The following is a 22,344-nucleotide window of genomic DNA, read 5'->3' as shown; positions in this document are numbered from 1 at the left end:
GGCCCGCGTGGCCGAGTGTGTTATATTTTGGGTTGTCAACCATAAGGTGAGCAGTTTGAAGCCCGCCCTGCTCTGAGGGAGAAAGATGGGGCTGTCTGCTCCTGTTACAATTTACAGCCCAAAACCCACTGGAGCCATTCTACTCTGTCCTGCAGGGTGCTCATGAGTCAGTATTGAGTCGATGGCAGTGAGGCTTTGGTTTGCTTTATTTTATGTGAGGGAAGTTCTAGTCTGGTCACTGATCCTATTTGAGGAAGCTGCTAGACCCACAGTTGGCAAGGGCTGAAAGTGGGATTTAGACATCGGCTGGGCCCAACCTTCCACCAAACAGATCTTCTCTTTCTTCTTCTTCTTCTCCTCCTTCTCCTCCTCCTCCTCCTCCTCCTCCTCCTCCTTCTTCTTTTTCTTCTTCTTCCCACAAGCCACCTCCAGGTTCCCCTGGTGGCAGGGCCCATGTGCTTTCCTCCCCCTTCTCTGTCCTCAGAAGCCAGTGCTGTGGTCTGCGTGCAACTCCCCATTGTTCTCCGGAGGTGGTGGTCTGTGATTTGGCCCTTGAAGAACCGCTCGGCCACTTGCAAGGGATGACGCCACTCACACAGCTCTTTGCGTGAGCCCTGAGAGAAAGGAGGCTTGCTCCAAGGCTATCAGAGGGGCGATGAATGCTGGGAGTGGATTCCACTCTGGTCGGGACCCAAGGCACCCAGCCCTCCCCAAGACATTGTGCGAGCCAGGCCGAGCCTTCACACACAGTCCCTCCTGCCCCACCCCAGGCAGGGTAGGGCTTATTCAGGAAGGATTTTAAATCCAGCTGCCAGATCCCTGGACAGGAGAGGCAGGGAGGACCGGCCACCATGCACAGCTCCCACCACCTCCCGCTGCTCCTGTGGCTGCCCCTGCTGCTGCTGCTGGCCACTTCAGGCACCGCTGGCACCCTCACTGAAGAAGAGAAAACTTTCCTGGTGGATGCTCACAACATGTACCGCACCCAGACCAACCCTCCAGCTGCCAACATGCTGAAGATGGTGAGTACACCCTACTGAGAAAGGAGGGGGGCTGGGCAGGGCTCCCCCTCTTCCCATCTGCAGAGACTCATCCCTCTTGTCAGTGACAGACAGTCCCTGGCACTGGCTAATTCCCAGCTCCCTCCCTTCCAAATAGCCCCATTGCACAGAAGAGAAAAACTGAGGCTCATAGGGACTTGTCCAGAGTGACAGCTGGTAAAACCAGGCCTGGGAGGTCCACCCTCTCCCAGATCCCCCCGAAAATGCATGTGCCCCTGGGAGGAGAAGCACGGCAGATCCCTGTGGCCTCAGGTGGATCCTGGATTTCAGAGGTTCCCTGAAGGTCTGAGCACCTGGGGGAGGCAGGTGTGACCAGGCACCGGAAGGAGAGAGGGCACAGGGTCACACAGTTCACATGCTGTCGCAGTCACCCATAAGTCCTGGGGTTTCAGAAGACTCCCTGCACCTTACCTGCCTGTGAAATGGGCATTGGAATTAAAGCTATATGCGTATCTATAGAGTGGTTGTCCGCACGGTCCATGCACTCGGCTGCTAAGTGAAAGACTGGGGAGTTGAATCGATCCAGAGGTGCCTCAGAAGAAAGGCCTGGCAGTGTATTTCCTAAAAACCAGCCATCAAAAACCCTTTGGAGCACAGGTCTTCTCTGGCACATGTAGGGTTGGCATAGGTCAGAATCCACAGATGGTAATTATGAGTGTGTGTGTGCGTGTGTGCGTGCAGATGGACTGGATGTCGCACACATACTATTGAACAGAGAAAAATACACTCTCAAAAAATAAACCCAGTAAGGTATAGTTACATGAAGTGTTAAAGCGTGAAAGAGGAGACACATGTCAACAGGTACAGATGACAGAAGCCAGATTCCAGCCGGAGGTGACCTGTGTCAGGGAGAGAGGTAGCTCATGGGTGTGTGGGGATATGTGTGTGGGGGGGGAGGGGTTGGGGGGCAGGTCTTCAACTGCTCTAAACACCAAAAGCCAAACCACTAGCTGCCTGTCCGTTCCGACTCATATTGACCGTATCGCACCGAGTAGAACCACCCCATAGGGCTTCCAAGCTTTTAAATCTTTACAGAGGCGACTGCCACATCTTTCTCCCATGGAGCCACCGGGGAGTTCATAGCCTTGACCTTTCAGCCGGCAGCCAAGTGTGTAACCTCTACACCCTCAGGACTCCCACTCAACTGCAGCAAGCCAAAAATCCAAACTCACTGCCACCGAGTGGAGGCCAATTCATAGTGACTCTATAGGACAGGGCAGGACGTCACCCAAGAGTTTCCCAGACTGTCACTCTTTAGGGGAGTAGAAAGCCCCATCTTTCTCCTGAGGATCGGCTGGTGGCTTTGAACTGCTGACCTTGTAGTTAGCAATCTAACTCATAACCAGTGAGCTACCAGGACTTTATTCCTTCAAGTGGATGGGATTCAAAGATGGTTGTATCCAGGACTCACGTTTGCCCCTTTCCTCACTTTCTGTGGACTGGCCTAACCCATTCCCACCAGCCATTCCAGGTGACTTGGGAAATTAGTGGGCAGCATCCGGGGACCCTGTAGCTGGTGCCTGATGCCAGTGTCTACCTGAACAATATGACAGAGAGCCTGGAGGTCCGAGATCCAAATTGCAGCTTCAGCTCTGTCAATCTGAGTGACTCTGAGGGTGCCCCTTGACCTATAAGGGACTCTGTTTCTTGACCTGTCAAGTGAAGTTGGTTCCCCTCGGCCCTGAGGGTCAGACAGGCTATATGTGCACAGGCCGCCATGCTTTGCCCTGCGACTCTGGGCAACCAGGAACTGAAGACAAAAACCAGGGTCCTCAGACCCACTGCACTGCTGACCTCACCCCGTGGAACACCCCAAGGCAGGACTCCTTATCTCCCTGCACCAATGGCCCAGTAGCCAGCAGGTAGGAATCAGGGTGGCCATCTCCCCAATCAGGGTTTTATACCAAGGGTACACCCCTCTTAATATTGATGCCAATCACTTCTGGGCCTTGTGGCTGAGATCAAGTCTAATAGCGATGCCACCCTGAAGGCATCGCTGAAACTAGGTCTCGGGAATAAACCAGGGGCCTCATTCCCAGGACCAGGCTCAGTGGGGAGCCCCTTGGCTGAAGCCTGTGCCAGCCTTGGCTGATGGTGGGGGTGGGGAAGGCCAAACACTAGCTGCTGCACCCTTAACTGAGCAGGACCCAGGGTTCACCTTCCTCAGAGGCGAGGGGGAGAAAGCAGGTTGATGATCTGTTTTCCCATTTGTGGGGTCATTGCTGGAACCCAGCTTTCCCGTTTGGTGGTCCTTGAGGTCAGGAAGACTTCCTGGCTGAGGTCAAAGGCTTCCATCGGTGTGGGGCAGAGCTGACGCCTGCCTGAGTCCAAAAGTGGGCACGGGAGAAAGAGAAATAATACTCGAAGAAGCAGTCAGACACTGGCTGGGACATCCGCACCTTCCGGATAATTTGGAGGCAAGGCTGGGCGTGGCAGAGACTCTGAGGCCAAATCTTGTCTGTGCCACTTGCCTGTGTGACTTTGGCCAATTTACTTAACTTCTCTGTGCCTTAGTTTCCTCTGCTATAAAATGAGGATGATAATAAGAGGTGATCGATCATCCTTTGGAGGGTCTTAGAAAGATCAAATGCTTGGATATATATAAAGCCCCCTGGCCAGTGCCTGCCCCAGGAAGGGCTCTAAGGGTGACTGAGGAACAAAGGGGGAAGGACTTAAGTCAGGCGGCAGGAGGGGATGGGTTGTCACCATCTCTGTCTCACCCTCAGCCTCTAGGTCCAGTCATCACCAGTTTTACCTCCAAGAGGTTCCCATTTTCCTCAAACCTCCCCTTCAACCCCCACATCTATCTGAATGAACACTGGTCCCAAGGACTCCTCCTAGTCCCCAGCCTCTGGTCCCTGCTGCCCAGATGATCGATCAAACTCAGTGGCCTGACCCCATTCAAAACCCTTCAGGGGCCCCCATTGGCTCCCTCTGGCTCAGGATGAAGCTCCATCCAGCTCCCGAGAAGGTTCTGTGTGCTCTGCTGGACCCCTGACCCCACCCCATCCCACTGCCCCCTTTACAGGCCTTTCTTGCTCAGGTAGTTTCCCCTTCAGCAATCTGTACAGCTCTCTTGTCCACAGCCCAAATGCTGTTTCTCACCTCCACACCTCTGCTCATGTGGCACCTTCTGCCTTTCCCTACTCCATTTGCCTAATTCTCCTCTTAGAGCATTAACTTAGTGTCCTCTTTTCACCCCAAGTTGGGCTAAATGACCTCTCATCCCTGTTGCATATTTATTGAGATAGATCTTCCACACGGTGGCCCTTTTCCCTCTCACAAAGTCAATTTGGAATTCCCTGGTTCTTGCTGCCACACTAAGGGCTGGCACAGTGCCCAGGACTGTTGAGAATCAAAAACTACACCGACTGCTATCAAAGATTCCAACGGTCACTTTTTATAGGAACACACAGTCTCCACTTTGTTCTACAGAATGGCTTGTGGATTTGAATTGCCAACCTTTTGGCCCAATCTTTTACCCACAGCACCGCATGGATGGATGGATGATGGATGGATAATGGATGGATGGATGGACAGACAGTTGCATGGACGGATGATTGGTGGGTGAATGGGCTTGTTTCTAGTTAGTGACAATGTCGTCAGTGTGGGTAGGGGCAGTGACTACTGCAAGTCACAAGGAAAGCTGTGAGGCCTACGGAATGATGGACTCTCTAAGTGTGGCGCTTCAGGCATCTCGGCAGAATTGGAATGAGAGCTGCACTGTGGAGGGAACACTGCTTTAAGCGTCTCAGTCGGTCAGAATTGGCAAATACTTGTTGCATACCCACTTTGTGCTACTACGTGCAGCTGGTGGGGACCCATCTCTGCCCCTACCCTGAAGGAGTTTGTGTAACCTGGAGATTCAGGGGCCCTGCTGCACACCTTGGTCCTGGCCCCCCGCACCTTGCTCCTTTCCCACTCCTTGTCTTCCAGAGTTTGAGGGACTCTCCGCACCAGTGATTGAGGAAGAAAATCAGGGAAAGAGATTCACCTGATCCCAGCCAAGTGCTCCCATCCAAGCCTCAGGCAGCTACTCTGTAGAGTCTCTTAGAGGGTGGGAGGTGGGTGTGGCCTCATCACCCCTTTCTCCTTGGGATCACCCAAACTCAGGTCACTTTATGAGTTATCTGGCTCTTGAAACTGACTGGACCCTAAGCGGGTGGAGCAAGAGTTACTGCCAGGTCATCATGTCTAGACAAGGCCAAGGATGAGGCTTAATAGGATCCAGGCCTCCCTCTTAGTCCTTTGGGTCAGATGACTTATGAATCCCTGCTTCCCACCCACACTCCATCCTGTTCTTCCAGCTGGGAACACAAGACCTTGGAGGCCCTCTAACTCCAAATACACCCCTTATTGTCTTCTCGGAGATCCCACCACAGAACACTTCCTCTGGGCTTCCACAACCCCTATGTGTTGCCAAGTGCCCAGAAAAGGCCCTTCAGGGAGGGTCACACAGAAATAGTTACTCTTCTTGGGGGAGGGGGTTGTCACTTGACAACAGTTGAGAGGATGTAGAAATGACTTCAGGCAAGAAAAGGCAAAAAGATTGAGATGTTCCAAGGGGTAAGAGGGAGTAGAGCAGAGGAGAGAATGGTGTTGCCCCCACTCCCAGGTAGATTTATGGGGCCAAATAAACAACCTTCCCTCTGAGGATCTCACTGAACAGCTTGTGGTCTTCAGAGTATGTTCAGAAGGCTCTAGAAGGCATCCCTGGGTAGCAGGCAAGGGCACCACTGTCCAACTTTAAACAGAATGATATTAATAAGTCTGTCCCAAGTCACCTCAGTTAGCCTTCCCACCCCATGAGTACAGAAAGGTTAGGTAAGCAACCCAAATCGCAAGGCTGAGGCATGATCCCAAATCTGGTTAGCCCCACCTTCAGAGCAGCACTCTCTAAGCCCCATAGAAGCCCACCTGTTCCAGGCATTGACCAAGAGTCACCTAGCTGGGGAAACAGGATCGTCAGCTTTCAGAAGCTTCCAGGTCCCTTTAATAGGGATCCTCACTTTCTGTCACCAACCTCTCTCTTCCCCCATCACAATGTCCTCTCCAACCTGGACCCTGTAGAGGTGGGATGAGAACCTGGCCAAAATAGCAAAGGACTATGCGAAGCTGTGCGTGTGGGCCCACAACCCAAAACGCGGAAGGCTCGGCGAGAACCTGTTTGCTATCGCGGGTGACACCTTGGACATGCAGATGGCTATATCCGAGTGGCACCGGGAGCAACATTTCTTCAACTTCACCACGGATTCCTGTCAATCTGGACAGATGTGCGGCCACTACACACAGGTGCACAGTGGGATGGGCAGGGCCTGGAGGGAGCCATGAGTGTAGGGGTGGGGCTTGGGGCAGGGAACTCAAAGATAGGAGTTATTGGAGCTGGGGCTTGGGCTGGACCATGCGGGGAGAGGCTGGGGACATGGTAACAGGGGCATGGTAAATACAATGCCCAGTCTTATTGTACTTTTGGTTTGTAACTCCTTTTTGTCACTCCTATGTAATTTAAAAGGAGCCCTGGAAGCATAGATGAGACTTTCTACTCCAGTAAACAGTTATAATCTCAGAAACCCAAAGGGGCAGTTCTACCCTGTCCTATAGGGTTTCTATGAGTTGGAATCAACTTGACAGTAAGTTACTTTTGGGGTTTAAAGGGTAAATTCATAAAGTTTAATATAAGGCATATAAAGTTGAGGAGCTGTGTGTATGTATACCATTCTAAGTAAGTTGGTGTTGTTCAAAGAAGGGCGTGGCATATTTAAGGCATTAATTATAATCCAATGGTAGCCACTAAGAAAAATACTGAAAAATAAATCCACAAAAAGAAAGAAGGGGGAATCAAAACAATATACTATAAAAATTCAACTAAACATTTTTGTAAGCACAGTAGTAGAGAAATCAAGAAACTTAAGACATCGAAAGAACAAATAGTTAAATGGCAGAGGGAAGTATCACCTTCTCTGTAAATATTGTGCATATAAATGGCTTAAATTCTATGACATGTCAGAGGAAACCAGGCTCCAGCAACCGAAGGGCCAGTAGGTGCAACTGTATGGCCATAATATATAAAGATTACAGTAAAGTCATAGAGGATAGGAAAGACAGAATGCAATAAGGGAGTCAGACACATTTATGGCAGCGTGCTCGCCTCAGCCCCTCTTGATGGTCCACGTGGAACTGGGAGAAGAGAGTGAGCCTTTACTTACTTGAGACATTTATAGGTAGCCTAAGACATGCATATTTATTAGATACACCTGTCACAAGGTGGGCGATACCTACATTAAGGTCCCTGAGTTCATAGGTGAGGAAACCTAATACCTGGACTGGGGGAAGGTTGGAGGGGGGGTTGGGTGACAAGGCCAGAAGAGAGAACAAAGGGCTGTCTGCTTCTATAGGTAGATATAATCACCATATGCTCACTTTAAGGCAGCATAGTTGATAGAGGAGAATCTGTGGGAACGATATTTAAAGCAGGAGAATGTACTTGGACTCTATCTCTAACTTAACAAAGTGGAGGCTTTCCTCCCTACCGTGGAATACCAGCTTTCCAGATTCCCTCTGCTGTAAGTTAGGGTATCTAGTCCTTGTCACATTTCCTTCAGTGTTAGTTTCCCACAATTAAGAAGCAGAAATTGGCAGATTTGATTTTTTTTAAAGGACTGGTGTATGTATTCTGTCTACAAGAAACTCCCTTTAGATACGAAGGCACAGAGATGTTGAACGTGAAATGATTGAAAAGACATCCCATCTAAATAGTAGCCAAAGAGCACTGGTGTAGTTATATCCTCATCAGACCGAATAAATTAGACAGAATACCAGACAAAAAGAACATTATGTATTAATAAAAGCTTGCATTCAGCATCCCTAACAAATAAACCAAAATTCAAACCCACTGGCATGAAGATGATTCTTACTAATGATGACTTTACAAGAGAGAACTGCTCCTTAGAGTTTCTGAAACAGCCCGTCTTCAGCCTCAGCTTTCTCCCTCGGAGTAGATAGTGAGTTTCAACTGCTGATGAAGTTCACAGTCCAATGCTTGACTCCCTGTGTCAACACAGCTCCTTTCCCTAACAACAGAGCCCTGAAAAAGATGCATCGTCAGGGAATAGAATGGAACAGAAAAATAGTTTCACAACAATTCATGGAGAATTAGTAATACCTGACTTTTAATAATAGGACAATCAGATCAATAAGGAAATGGAAAGATTTGAATAACACAATTAGCCAATAGACTTAACAGACATAGACAGAAACACTACCCAACAATAACAACAGAGCACACATTCCTCTCAAGTGCACATGGAACATTCTCTCTCACACACTCTTGCTAACATCAAGTGGATTCTAACTCACAGCAACCCGATAGGACAGCGTAGACCTTCCCCTGTGGTTTTCCAAGGCTGTAATTTTTACAGGAGTGGAAACTTCATCTTTCTCCTGCTGATATTTTCTAGGATAGACTGCATTTTAGGTGACAAAACAAGTATTTCTCTCTCATCCATTGAGACTATTCCAACTCATAGTGACTCTGTAGGATAGGTTAGGACTGTACTTTTGGGTTTCTAAGAGTGAAATAAAAAAAAATTTATTGTGGTTTCAATGGAGATTTACACAGTAGTTTAGCTTCCCATTTAGTAATATCTACGCAGGTTGTTCAGCAACATTGGTTACATTCTTCAGAGTGTGTGAACATTCTCATCATTTATCCATTGGATTTTCTCTTTTGGATGACTTGTGTTTTTAAAAATAGTTTCATTGGCATAGATATATATCACACCATTCAATCATTCTGTCATATTAAGAAGATTCGTGCAATCATCACCACACCAATATGGAACATTTTTCCTCATACTTGCAGTTGTTAGCCCCCATCCTTCCAGGCCATGTCCATAGGCATTTGTCAACCCAGTTACTGTCTATAATTCTACAGAGAATCATACAAAATACCAACAGGAAGCAAACAAATAAACAAAGCCAACAACACTGACTAACAATACACAGAGAAACCTCAATTAAAAAGAAAGCAGAAAATATTAAAAACTGAAATAGCTTTAACATGGGTCAAAAGGAAATCTAATGATAAGGCGTTACATTTTAACCTAATGATATCTGCCATAACAGACTTTACAGAGTTGTCTGTCTGATAGCAAGCCTGTGCACATCCCTTTGTGGGCGTCGAAAACCTTGTCCTTCTCCTGAGGAGCTGCTGTTGGTTTCTAACTGCTCACCCTGTGGTTAGCAGCCCAAACTAGTTTCAGTTAATTTAAAAATATTGAACTCATACAAAGTATTTTTTCTTATCACATGAACCCAAATTAGAAATCATTTCCATTTAATAAAGAAAAATGGAAAATCACAAATATGTATAAATGCATCCTTAAACAAGCAATGGGTCAACGAATAAATCAAAAAGGAAATCCATCAGATACCTTGAGGAAAATGAAAATGAAACACAACATGCCCAAGTTAATGGATGCAGTGAGAGGAATGCAAAGCCCACCCCCTTGCCCATAGTCTGTTCCTAGTGACCCTATAGGATGGAAGAGCATCTCCGCTAGGGTTTCTGAGGCTGAGAACCTTCGTGGCAGAAGGTTGTCCCAGCGTTCTCTCGCAGAGTGGCTCAGGGGTTCTACCTGTGAATCGTCCAGGTAGCAGCTGAGCTCCTGACTGCACCACCAAGACTCCCGAGAGCAGCAGCTTATCACAGGAAAGCCCTACACGAAACAAGCCTCAGACCAACCCCCTAAGGTTACAACTTCAGGAACTAGGAAAAGAGCAGCAAGTCAGGCCCAGAGGTAACAGACGGAAATAATAAGGCCAGAGTGCAGATAAGCAAAATTGAAAAACACTGGAGACATCAACAAACTTTTGGCTCAGTCTGCTGCTCCAGGTGCTACACAGGCTCTGGTGCCTCTGCCAGCTGGGGAAGGGCTCTGCTGCTGGTGGTTCTTTCTGGAGGTTCTCGTTCTGCTTCTGAGATGGCTCACTTTTAGACCCAGCAGAATGGCAAACCCGGTCTGTCTCCCAGTGGGAGTCCGCTACCCCTTACTTGCATGCTCCACCCAGCTACAGAGACTGGATAGAAGAGCCATCCCAAACAATCTCACCTGAACACTCCTGTTCTTTAATACTTCTGTAAGGGAACTAACACCAATGGGTGACTTTGCTGAGCAGACCCTTGTTTTTTCACAGGTTAGTTGGTGACCAGATGTCTGGGTTCAGGGCACTGGCCCTAGGGAACGTCTTTATTTCAGCTTCTTTACTGGGCAGTCTTTGGACTTCCTTGGACATCAGTCTGTCTTCAACTTCAGTGTCTGAATTCTTCCCCCAGGGTCTGCCTGCTTGCTCCCTGTCTCTGCTGCCCTTTATGTCACTGGAGAGTGACAGGTTGAGAACACACCTGGGACTGATCAGAGCTCATTGACATAACAAAGAGAACCCTATTCCCACCTAGGATTACAGCCTCAGACAAAGCAGGTTAGGGTTCCAGCACACATTTGGGAGTAGACAGTTGAATCCCTCACAAGTAGTTGCTCAAATAGTTCAAGTTCAACCTCATGATCCCAAAAGGTAAAAACTACCCAAATGTCCATGAGCAGATGAGCAGCACTGTTTGGTGCAGGGCTCTCTGGTGAATATTTGTTTTCTTTTGTTAAAAAATCTTCTTCTGGTGAAGTAGGTGAAGGTTTACCGTGCAGTTCAGCCGTGTGCGTTCAGCAATTCATACACATTGGGCTTCAACACAGCCCTTGCAATCCTCACAACACCCCAGCACTTATTGCCCTTCTTGTTTCCAGTGGTCTTTCCTACACTCTGACTGCGTCCTTGGGTGAATGCTGCCTTTTCCGTCTTAAATAGTTGATTATTCTAACCTGGGGGGAATTCAGCTCTTGATCCAAAGGGGGACTAAAGACTACACTGTTAAGGGTCCCAGCAGCCTCTCTCTGGCCTTTTATAAGTGAGTTTGGGCCCACATTTTTCTTCCACTATATCCAGATCCCAGTCACTAATCACAAAGTAAGGATATATAACAGTCTTTATGCTAATTGACATTGATGGTCCTGAGGCTTCAGGACTAGCAACTCATCTCTTCAAAGTGTGTGCTCACGACTAAGAAGTTTTCAAAGCTTTGCTCCCTTGTGCTCCACCACAGTCATGGATATGTTTGCAGCAAAGGTAAAAATATACATATGCAAATACCCTCTGCCATGCCTCCATACACCTCTGGGTACACCCCCCCTCCCTCCCTCCCACACCTGTTCCGCCTGCATGTCTCTCTAGGCTCAGAGATGACCATGATTGCAGGATTCTGTGTACAATAGTTTTAATTTCTATGGCCTTTAACTCTTGTCAATGGCCCAATATATTCTGCTACCACCATCATTTTTTGCTCCTCTTCTTCTGGAGTTCTGGTAACATAGTGGTTATGAATTGGGCTACCATCCGAAAAGTCAACAGTTTGAAACCACCAGCAACGCTGAGGGAGAAGGATGGGCTTCCTCCTCGAGAGATAAACAGCTACAGTCACTGAAACTCACAGAGGGGAGTTCTACCCAGTCCTATGAAGGTCCTTATGAGTCAACATGGAAAAATGGCAGTGAGGTTTTTATAAAAGTTTATTATCAGATATTGCTTTACCTTCACCCAAATTAACACTTGTCTACTTTCAAGCCATGCGTTCCCTTCCCTCGCTTCATTTCGGATCTTTGATAATAACCATAAAATAATTTTTTTAATGTAAAAACACTTTACAGATATTTTGTAACAATGTCTGGTGAAGTTCTCCTGGTTTCCTCCTTTTGACAAAGGGTGGGTTTGAATCATTAACCTTGTGGTTCAGAGCCCAATGCCTAACTCACAGTGCCACCAGGGATTCCTAAAATTACTTTGAGTATTTCCAACCCCCCACCCCCAAATGGTTGCCATGAACTTTGCTTTAGACTGGTTTGTTTGGCTTTCACTTTGCCCCTTCCATCTCTTGGCAACAGTGTGTAGCTTGTGCCCTGCCTTCAACAACGAACTGCTGAAGATGTGCTTCCTCTCCTGCGACAGTTCTTCCAAGAAATCCTGCCGGTCCTGATTCTACTGGTTTCAAAATTCCCACTGAAACCTCTGCTCTCATCTGCTCTCAGAAGTGTGCTGTTGTGTTGTTGTGAGGTGCGGCCAACTTAACTCTGACTCTGGGTGACCCCATGCACAACACCAGGAAACACAGCTCAGTCAGCCCCCACACTCACAATGGCGGTTGTGCTCGACCGGCTGTTGCCGTCACTGGCAATCCCTCTGGTCCAGGGTCTTCCTCTTTTCTACTGAGCGCCTGCTGATCCCCGGTGTCCTTCTCCAGGCAAAGTCTCTCCTGAAAATGTGTCAGAGTCCCTGAGATGAAGTGTCTCTATTGTCACTTCCAAGTAGCTCTCGGACTGGGCTTTGCCCACGGCCGATTGGTGTGTTCTCGTGGCAGTCTGTGGTGATCCCAGGGTGCTTGGCGAACACCGTCCTTCAAAGGCAGGGTTCTTCTGGGGTCTTCCCTGCTGTCGAACTGTCACATGCGTGCGAGGAGAGTGAAAACACCCTTGCTTGGGACTCCCACGTCCTCCGAGGGGAAAATGTCCTCTTTCCACACATTACAGAAGTCCTGTGCAGCAGATGGGCCCAGTCCAACATACTGTGTCATTTCCTGACGACGGCTTCCAATAGCATTCATTGTAGATTCAAGTAACACATCGTCAACAAATTCAATCTTTTCCAAGTTCACGATGATGCTGGCATGATTTTTTGTTTTCTTTACATTGAGCTGTCATCCATGGCGAAGCACAGTCTTGGATTTTCATCAGAAAGGACTTCAAGTCCTCCTTGCTTTGTGTCATCTGCACACAGTTCGTGTCATCTGCATATCAGAGGTTGCTAATGACCTTTTGCTCAGTGCTGATGCTGCATTCTTCTCCATGTAGCCCGGCCTCGCCAAGTACTTGCACCGCGTACAGGTTGAGAAAGAAACGGTAGCAAAGGGATACCACCCCGACGCACACACAGTTTTCCCGGCTGAGCCCAGGCAGATTCTGGCTCGGTTCAAACAACGGCCTCGGGTTCTGTGTACAGGTTCTGCATGAGCACAATGCAGTGTGCTGAAACCCCCATTCTTTACAATTCTATCCATAGCTTGTTGTGATGCACACAATTGGATGCCTTTTCATTGCCAATAAAACTCTGCTTCCAGCCAAGATCCATCCACCTGATGTCATCAGCGATCACCCTCATCCCACCTTCCCTTCGGAGTCTGCCCGCTGTCTGTGGCTGTCTTAACGCTGTGTCCATTTGTGAATTAGCTTCAGCACCAGTTTGCTGGCGTGTGATGTGAGCACCTAGTGCTTGCGAACGCGGGCGTTTTGTTGAGTCTTTCTGGAGAGAGAGATCTCTTCCAGTCGATTGGCTGGCGTCCACGTATCTTGGCGCAGACTAGAGAGTGCTTCCGTTCAGCACGCCTGCATCGGTTTTGCAGAAGTGTGGAGCCGAGACGGCTGTGGTGTGGGCTGTTGTTTCTTCTGCTCATCATCAGTCCTCTTGAATTAGGACGCGGGCAAGACCCATTTCTCCTTGGAACTTGGTGGGGATGGCCTGCCACTCTGGGCATCAGCTGTACCACCACCTGGTCCCTTCTCAAGGGAAGCTCATCATTTGTAAACTGCTGCTGAACTGCAGCACTGTCCCTGTCAACTGTTCATAACGCAGCAACGATGTCCCCATGCTTCTACCCGACCGTCCCCACACATTTGATGTTCCCATTTCCATTTGAGCACAATTGGTCTTTTCTCAATGAGATGTTTTCATTTTCTTACTGCCTAAAACTAGATCCTGTTCAGACATGTTATACACAGCATTAGTATGCGTATTTTGGTGGCAACAAAAGAAGAGAGGAAGAGGAGGAGGAGGAAGAGGAAGAGGAGGAGGAGGAAGGGAAATACATGCAGTGTTCTTCATCAGCCACATTTCCCATGAGATTTTGGGGACCACTCACGTATAAAGAGGGTGCTGCTGCTCTCAGCCCATGGCCATGGACAGAGATGGTGTTGACGGCTGACACTGTACATTGAAGGGAGGACTCCTTCTGCAAGCTAGGAGCCCACTCCTAGAAATAAACACAGCTCACCCCTGGTTATTCTTTCACTGATGGGGATTCCCTTCCAAAATACGGTGTCTGTCCATTTCCTCCTGTCTTCCTGGCCCCTTGTAGTTTTAGACCTGTGGATGACATCCAATGCTTGAACTCATCCCTTTGGGTACAACTCAACGTTTCAGACCCAGGAAGAGCTAGCTCACAGGAAGACTTCATGAGATGGTATTAGATTCATAAACAGGAAAGTTCTGAGGGACAGAAGTCGAGTGAAACGACGGTGTAGATGATGGGGGGTGGGTGAGGATGTTGGCAAGTTCAAACTCTCCTCCCTGTTCCTGTTAAGTGTTTATTCCTGAACTTTGGTGTCCCAGGGACCTAGGTCCCCAAGACTACAGGGTGTTAGGTTTTGATGGCTGCATAGTTCTATTCAGGCAGGGCCCAAGCTGGTGTATTTGCCTCCCTCAGGTCGTCTGGGCCAAGTCCGAAAAGATTGGCTGTGGCTCTCATTTGTGTCCTAAGCTGAAGAACGTCGATGATGCCAATGTCCATTTCCTGGTTTGCAACTATGCACCCCCGTGAGTGCTATGCCTGGGAGCCCTGGGAATGGAAGATGGGGGGGGGGCAGGGGGGCAGGGGGTGTGCCTGTAGAGGTGGGGAGGCCCATGGGGAGGGCTGAGGAGTGCAGAGCCTAAGGAAGCAGGGTCTGCTCTTACTGAGGACCCAAATGAGCACGGGGTTGCCCAGGGCATCAGTGGCAGAGGAGAAGCTGAGCCTGGGCTCTTCTGGAAGGCTCAGGTCCAGGAGTGTGTAGGGGGCAGAAGGGCAACAGACACATTCCCCCAGCGCCCTCCCCCTTGTCACTTGCAGGGGGAACGTGGTTGGGCAGAAGCTCTATGAGGTGGGGCCACCGTGCTCAGCATGCCCCACTGGCTACCACTGTGAACAGTCCCTTTGTGGTAAGTTGGGGACCAGGCCAGGGAGGGTGTGGAAGGAGGGTCATGGGGAGGGTGGGGACAGAGGAGAGGCCGAATGGAACTTGACTCCCCAGGGCTGTGCCCCACTTGGCAGACGGGCCCCACTGAAGCTCCCAGTCCCTGTGTGTATCCACGTTGGGGCCACTATTCAACTGGATGGAATTTCCACCCTTCCACGGAAGCATGGTGTGGCGAGAGTGAGCTGGCTTTAGGGGGCGTGGTTTGCAGTAGTAGTGGGTGTGGCTAGTCTGGTGGGCGTGGTCTGGGTCCTGAGGGACCAAGGAAGCAAAGCAATGGGGCAGTAGGAGTAGGCATCCAGCTGGAGAGTGCCCTGGAAGGTGGAAACCCGAGCAGAGAGAGAGGAAGACTTAGATGAGGATGGTGAGTGGAGGCACAACTATGTCAATAACAACCAAGTCTTTATTAGCAGTCCCGGGTATATTCGCTAGAGAGAGTGTGCGAGTGTGTGTGTGTCCTCACAGGGCACAGGGCTGCCTCACCTTGTGTGCAGGTAGCTAAGAGGGATGGGCTCCCACTTCAGCACTAATGCTAGACCTTGTCTATCTTATCAGGACCCAGCAGAGGTCCCGAAGAGCCTCAGGATTTGCCTTGCCTGGTGACTGAGGCCCAGACCTCCCTGGCAACTGAAACCTCGGGCTCTAGTACACTGGGTGCCCCCTCATCCCTAGTAACTGAGGCTCCATCCTTCTTGGTAACAGAGGGCCCGGTGCCCCTGGCAACCAAGACACTGCCTGCTGTACAAACGGAGGCCCCATCTTCCTTGGTAACGAAAGATCTCCCCTCCTCCACAGCAAAAGAGGTGCCCTCTTCCTTAGCAATGAAAAGTCCCCTCTCCATGGCAACGGAAGCCACACCTTCTGAAACAACTGAGGTCCCTGCCTTTGGGGCCACTCACAGTCTGCTTTCCTTGTTTGAAAGGACAGTTACCTTCCCCATCTCCACTCAGGCCCCCTCCCCCAAATCAGAAGACAAAGGCACTGGCAGGACAAGGGCTCCCTCTCAGAGTCCAGAGAGATTGCTGACCCCCAAGATGCCCCTGATAGGGACTCCACAGCCTCTCCTCCATGCCCAGAAGACTGGGGCCGTGGGCCCTCACCAGTGGGCTGCTCCCAGTGAGGTCTCGGCTTCAGTTTTGCCAGTCCCAGATGAACCAAGTCTGGAACATGCCACACTTGTTCACCTGGGGCACACTTCCTCCAGGGCCCTGCCCCACCCCTCCACCCCCTCTGCCCCAGCTCAAGCTGTGGGTGGGCGCGTCCTAGCCCTGCACTCTTCCTTGCCAGGTAAGGCGCGTGCTGTCTGCTCTCCCTATCCTCCTGGCTCACGCATGGCAGCACCCTGTCCCCAGCTCAGATGGCATGGGTTTAGTGGGAGCATGTATCCTCCGAGGTGCCAGCTCCCCAAATGCTGGGTGCTTTCCTTGCATGGCTGGGGAGGTGGGTGAAGATCAAGCTGGGCTGTTTCCCAGGCTGAGGCCAAGCCTCTTCCTTGCCCAGTTTCAGATATCTCAGAAGAAGAACCTATTAAGGCATCAGAGAAACCGAGCCCAGCGGGGTCCAACCCAGGGATGCCAAACCCATTGAAACCGAGTGCAGAGGAGACCGTCATTCCATTGGGACCTGGTGTCACAGGGCTCATCCCAGCAGGACCCAGTGTGGAGGGACCCACCCCAGCGGGACCTGGTGCCACAGTGCCCATCTCATTTGGAGCTGGTGTGGAGGGTCCCCCCATTCCATTGGGACCAGGTGCCAGAGGACTTATCCCAGCAGGGCCCAGTGTGGAGGGGCCCAGTCTGGCGGGACCGAGGGTCACAGGATCTTTCCTAGGAGGACCTACTGCAAAGGCACTTCATAAAGCAAGGCCCAGTGGCACAGAGCCCAAAGCAGTAAGGCCAAGCCATGTAAATATGAGGCCTGCAGAGACACCCTCTGAAGAGCTGAATCCAACAGAGTTAGAAGAGCTGGGCCTGGACGAGAAAGAAGCACACATTCAGAAAGTGCCCGAAAAGAACAACATGGAAGATGCGATTGACGATAACCCAGACCTGGGAGAATCCTATCAGGACGAGGCTTATCAAGAAGACCCCAACATGGAAGACGTCAATGTGGAGGACTCCGATTTGGATGAGGAGCAGAACTCGAGGACGAATCTTATGGGGCTGTTACCGGCCGTACCAGGAGTTGAAGGTCTGCTCCCATCCATACCAGGAGTTGAAGGTTTGCTCCCGGCTATACCAGGAGTTGGAGGGCTGCTTCCTCAAGGGCCAAATGCTGGAAAGCCTAAACCTTCAAATCCAGTAATTTCAGTGCCAAAAATCCCTTTGCCAGGCGGCATCAATTTGCCAGGCATAAATATCCACTATAACCCAGTTAAACCCACACCTCCCCGGGTGACGCTGCCGCCGAGGAGGCCTGTTAGGCCCATTAAATCTCGTTGCGTCAGGAGCCCCTTCAGAGGCCTGATGCTATTGCCTCCCCTTTTGTTGCCTGGAATCTTCTGAAGTGTCCGCCACTCAGGCCAGGCCGCCGGGGGAGCCTGAGCCTCACATCTGCTCCGGACTGCCTTTCTCAAAGTGACAGGCCACAGCGCCCTGGGCAGGTCCACCTCTGCCTCACCCCACACCAGCCCCTGGACTCCTCCAGATTCCTGACAGAGCCCATCACAGGCAGCGCTACCCCGTGGCACCCTCAGCTGACTGCCCACTGCTCTGAAAAGTGATCCCTTGGTGACCTGCACCCTTTCTCCAGTTTCCTTGACACCACCAGCCTGCTCTCCCAGAGGACACAGGAGCTTGGGGGCTTCCCAGGAGTTCCTTGCCTTTCCCAGTCCTATGGCCATGTCCTCCAGGACTGTTCCCGGGAGTAGTTCCAGCTCCAGCTGCCATCTCCCCCTACCCAGTCTTTAGTCCCCCATACAGGATGCTCTCAGCCAGCGTCCTCAGGAATGGAAAGGCTGGGGGACCTGTGCCGCCTCCACAGAGTCCTGGGGCACAGGCCAAGCTGTGAGCTGTGGGCAGCCTGCCAGCTGTGCACCAGGACTGGCCCTCACCTGCCCTGCACCTCAGTGCTGGAGGTGGGTGGGGAATTCTATAGATAGCTCTGCTTGTCTGGCCTGTGCACACCTGCCTGCTTACAGGTGGATGTGGGGGTGGGGGGGTCCGGCTTAGTGTCCCTCCCTCTTAAACACCCGTGTGGAGGGGGAGGTGGGCTCTGTGCTGGGTGCTCCTTCCCCTTACTGGCCTGTGTAGTTGGGAAGGAGGTAGGGAAGGGCAGATGAGGCCAAGCCCCACCGGAGAGGGGTTCCCCACCTGTGGGGAAGGCAGGCATCTGGGAAGGGAAGCAACCCTGTTCCTGAATAAAAGACTGCCTAAGGGTATCTCGTGTCTCCGTGCTTGCAAGGGGGCAGAGGCAAAGGAGGGCTCTTTGGGAGGCCCCCAGGGGGCTACCAAGTCAAGTCCATCAGGCCTTCTCCACTCCCCAACTCCCAAACACACTCACCTGTCAACTGTCCCTCCCATCAAGATCTTCAGGATTCACTTCATACCAACAGGAAGAACAAAACTGAAGGAGGGTGTGAGGCTCCTTCCTGCCCCCCCCCGCCCACCCGCCCACCCGCCAGGCTCATGAGTCACCTGTTCGGCCGAGGCACAATGGGAGTGGGGATGTAACATGGGACAGACGGGATTGAGGTATAGCATAGGATCACTTTACAGCGGTGCCTTCTGGGAAGTCGGAAATGAATCTCAGGCATGGTTTTTCCAAACTCCGACGATTGGAGAGTGGGTAGAAGGGCTCTGGACTCCCTAGGGAAGCACAGCAGACTTGCCCAGCAGGTCCATGGAGCTAGAGGGACCATCGATGTACCTTCATAGAATGGATGAATATGTGGCACAGATTTGTGTTTCCTAGAAACCAACAGAAACAGACTGAGTGAACTGGATGAGACTTCCTTGAGGATCCTCGGGATAATTGCCCTCACAACACACTCTTCAAAACCCTGAACTAGCACCCCCCTGAGGGTTTACTATTATTCCCTCCCTTCTGTCTCTCCCCTGCTCCCCCTCCCGCCCCCCGTCTGAGTGGGCAAAGTTTTTTTCTTTTTCTCTCTCATGCCACTGCTGATCTCCAGGCCACTACCCTTAGTCCAGGGCATTTATGCCTTCCCTCTTATCCAGCTGGTGGTGCTCCACCCTCTGCAGCATAACAGGATCCTAGGGAAAGCCTGCCCACCATCCTGAGGAGAAATTCCACTTGCCTGTGCTCTGCAGCGCTCTGCACGCTGGGGAAATCCTACCCACCTTCTTCCAGGGGAAATCCTACTCCTCTTCTGTGGTCCCATGTGACTGAGGGAACTTCCTCCCACCTGCTGTAGTGCCTCACATGCCCTAAGGAAGCTTGACCAACAATCTCCAAAGCTCTAAGCTGCTGTGGGAGCCTCTGCTGAAGTGTGGCAATCTGACTGACTAGGGAAATTCAATTCACCATTCGCAGTGCTCTACACCAAAGCAGGTGCACCCACCTGCCTTCTGTGGCACTCCCTTTGCAGCAGGCACCCCTGAAAGCCCTCTGCAGTTCCCCAAGATTCCGTGGGTCACACCACCATGTCTTCTTGTGAGATCACCCAGTGCAGCACCACCTTCAAGGGTCCATTACCACGCAACCATCATCCCCTGATAGGACCATCCAACTTGCCCTCCAAATAGCAGAATACTGGTTGTCTAGGGAAGGAGTGAAGTGGATAAAGGAGGATAAAGCGGTAGACCAATCCCATAGTGAAATTAGCTTCAGACAGTTCAAAGAAGCATTCCCACAAGTCTCCCAGAAATATCCCAGTGCTCTTTGACTCCCTGGAAAATGGCACCTGGCTCTTCTCAAACAACACAATGCAAACAGCAATCATCTCGAATGACCTCAATGAAAAAACAAGAGAAACAAAAGACAATGTTAGAAGATATCCTGATTCTAATGAAGTGCTTAGAAAAAGCAGGCATGGAACTGCCACAGAAATACATTTTCAGAGTGCTTCTTGTAGTCACATAGGATATGAGGGAAACAATACAGAAAAAGGATAAAATGATAGAGGAGATAAAGACCACACACAAAAGGGAAACACAAGAGCTTAGGGACAAGATAACAAAAACCAGTAGCAGACTCATGGAGTTCACCAACCAACTGGAGGAGGCAGAGAACTGCACCAGTGACTTTTATTAAAGCCAAGCCGACTTTAATAAAGGTGAACAAAAATCTAATAAGTTCATCAGAGAAGCTGAAGAAAACCTAAGAGCTTTTTCTGATTCTATGAAGAGGCAAAACATCAGAAAACTTGGGTTACCAGAGGAAGACACAACAAAGAAGTCAACTGCAAAAATAGTGAGAGAATTCTTGGAGGAAAACCCCAGCTTAATAATGAAAACCAGGCAATCATTCAGGAGGCCAAAAGATTGAAGTCCAAGAAGAAGTCACCAAGGCACTAATAGCTAAACTATCCAACTTTGAGGAAAGGAGAAAATCATGAAAGCACCTAGGGAAAACCAAGCAGTCACATATAAAGGTTCCCAAATAAGAATATTCTCAGACCTATCAGTGGACACTAAGAAGAAGAGGAGAGAGTGGAGTACCATTCCAAAATCTGAAGGAAAATCACACAAACCCAAGAATATTCTCTCCAGCCAAATTATCTCTCGAGATAGATGGAGAAGTAAGAGTCTTCCCAGACAAAGAAAAACTCAAAGAATACATTAAAAGTAACCCAAACCTACAAAAGATCCTTGCCTAGTATGGGCAGAACAACAACACACACTGAGCTCAAATAAGAGACCGCCCCATAGAACAATCCCACCCAGAGGACAACAAAGAGACAACAGCCCCCAAGATAGCATTGGCTTAGGTTGGAAAGAAGTCAAGAATGAACCCCCCCCCCCACACACACACCACTGATAAGAAAGGGAGGTAGGAAAACAGCCAACACAAAAGGTATAAGATGACATAAAAGACTCCACAGATGGTTGTAATAACCCTGAATATCAATGGACTAAACTCAGGTATTAAATGGCTGAGGCTAGCAGACTGACTTAGAAAACACAACCCATCAATCTGCTGTCTACAGGAGACACATCTCAAGACTAGAGACAAAAATAGGCTGCGAATCAAAGGATGGAGGAAAACATACCAAGCAAACAGCAATTCAAAAAAAAAAATGAAGAAGCAGGGTTTGAAATCCTAATCTTGGATAAAATAGATCTCAAAGTGCGAACCATAAAAAGAGATAAGGAGGGACATTGTGTAATGCTCAAGGGAACTGTAGACAAAGAACCACTAAACATTTTAAACATATATTCACTGAAAGATCTGCTGAATACGTCAAACACTCCAAAAGATGATAAAAGAAATCACAGGCTCAACAATTATAGTAGGTGACTTCAATACACTACCTTCTGATAAAAACAGATGACGGGGAAAGAAAAAGGAAGCTAGATATCTAAACACTACAATTAGATAATTTGACCTGATATTTACAGACCTCTTCGCCCAAACACAAAAAACTCACTCTCTCTTCACGCCTACATGGCACATATATGAAGGTAGACCACATGCTGGGGCATAAGTTAAATATGCATAAATTTAAGCACATTGATATCATACAGACACCTCTCTGTCCAATGTCCCATAAGGCTGGAAATCAACAAAAGGAAGATGAAGAAAACAAGGAAAAACAATTAGGGAGTAAATCAATTGCAAAAGGAGTATGTACTGGCCTAGATCAGAGATGAAATTTGGAAATTTCTAGAAACAATGAGAATGAGAACACGATGTATCAAAACTTATGGGACACAGCAAAGACAGTGATCACTGGAAGTTTCATAGCAATACACGAAAAAGGGAGAGACATGAATGATATGCTGACACAGATTTTATAGCAACTACAGCAGAGTCAACAGGACAATCCTACAAATAGCAAAAGAAAGGAAAAAGTAAAAATCAGGGCTGAGCCAAAAAATACCATGTGGGAAGCAGATGCCATCTTCAATAAATGGTGCTGAAAAAAATGGATATCTACTTGTAGAAAAATGAAGCAAGACCCTTACCTCACTCCATGCACAAGAATAAACAACGTGGGTCACAGAGCTTGAGGTAAAACCCCAAACAAGGCCATTAATGAGGGAATTGAGGAA

General features: G+C 49.4%; 1 protein-coding gene across 1 annotated transcript; it reads left to right on the top strand.

Moving 5' to 3' along the window:
- Positions 1-718: 718 nt before the first annotated feature.
- On the top strand, positions 719-18,257 carry LOC142452520 (peptidase inhibitor 16-like). Its single transcript, XM_075553801.1, has 6 exons — positions 719-1,022; positions 6,132-6,353; positions 14,644-14,753; positions 15,046-15,134; positions 15,725-16,456; positions 16,670-18,257. Exons 1-6 carry the CDS (start codon positions 852-854, stop codon positions 17,671-17,673), a joined length of 2,328 nt encoding a protein of 775 aa, XP_075409916.1. The 5' UTR covers positions 719-851; the 3' UTR covers positions 17,674-18,257.
- Positions 18,258-22,344: the final 4,087 nt, after the last annotated feature.

Source organism: Tenrec ecaudatus, chromosome 7 (assembly GCF_050624435.1).
Source record: "Tenrec ecaudatus isolate mTenEca1 chromosome 7, mTenEca1.hap1, whole genome shotgun sequence".
NCBI classification, from domain to species: domain Eukaryota; kingdom Metazoa; phylum Chordata; class Mammalia; order Afrosoricida; family Tenrecidae; genus Tenrec; species Tenrec ecaudatus.
Note: the sequence above shows the minus strand (reverse complement) of the source record. Positions and strands in the feature narration are given on the sequence as shown.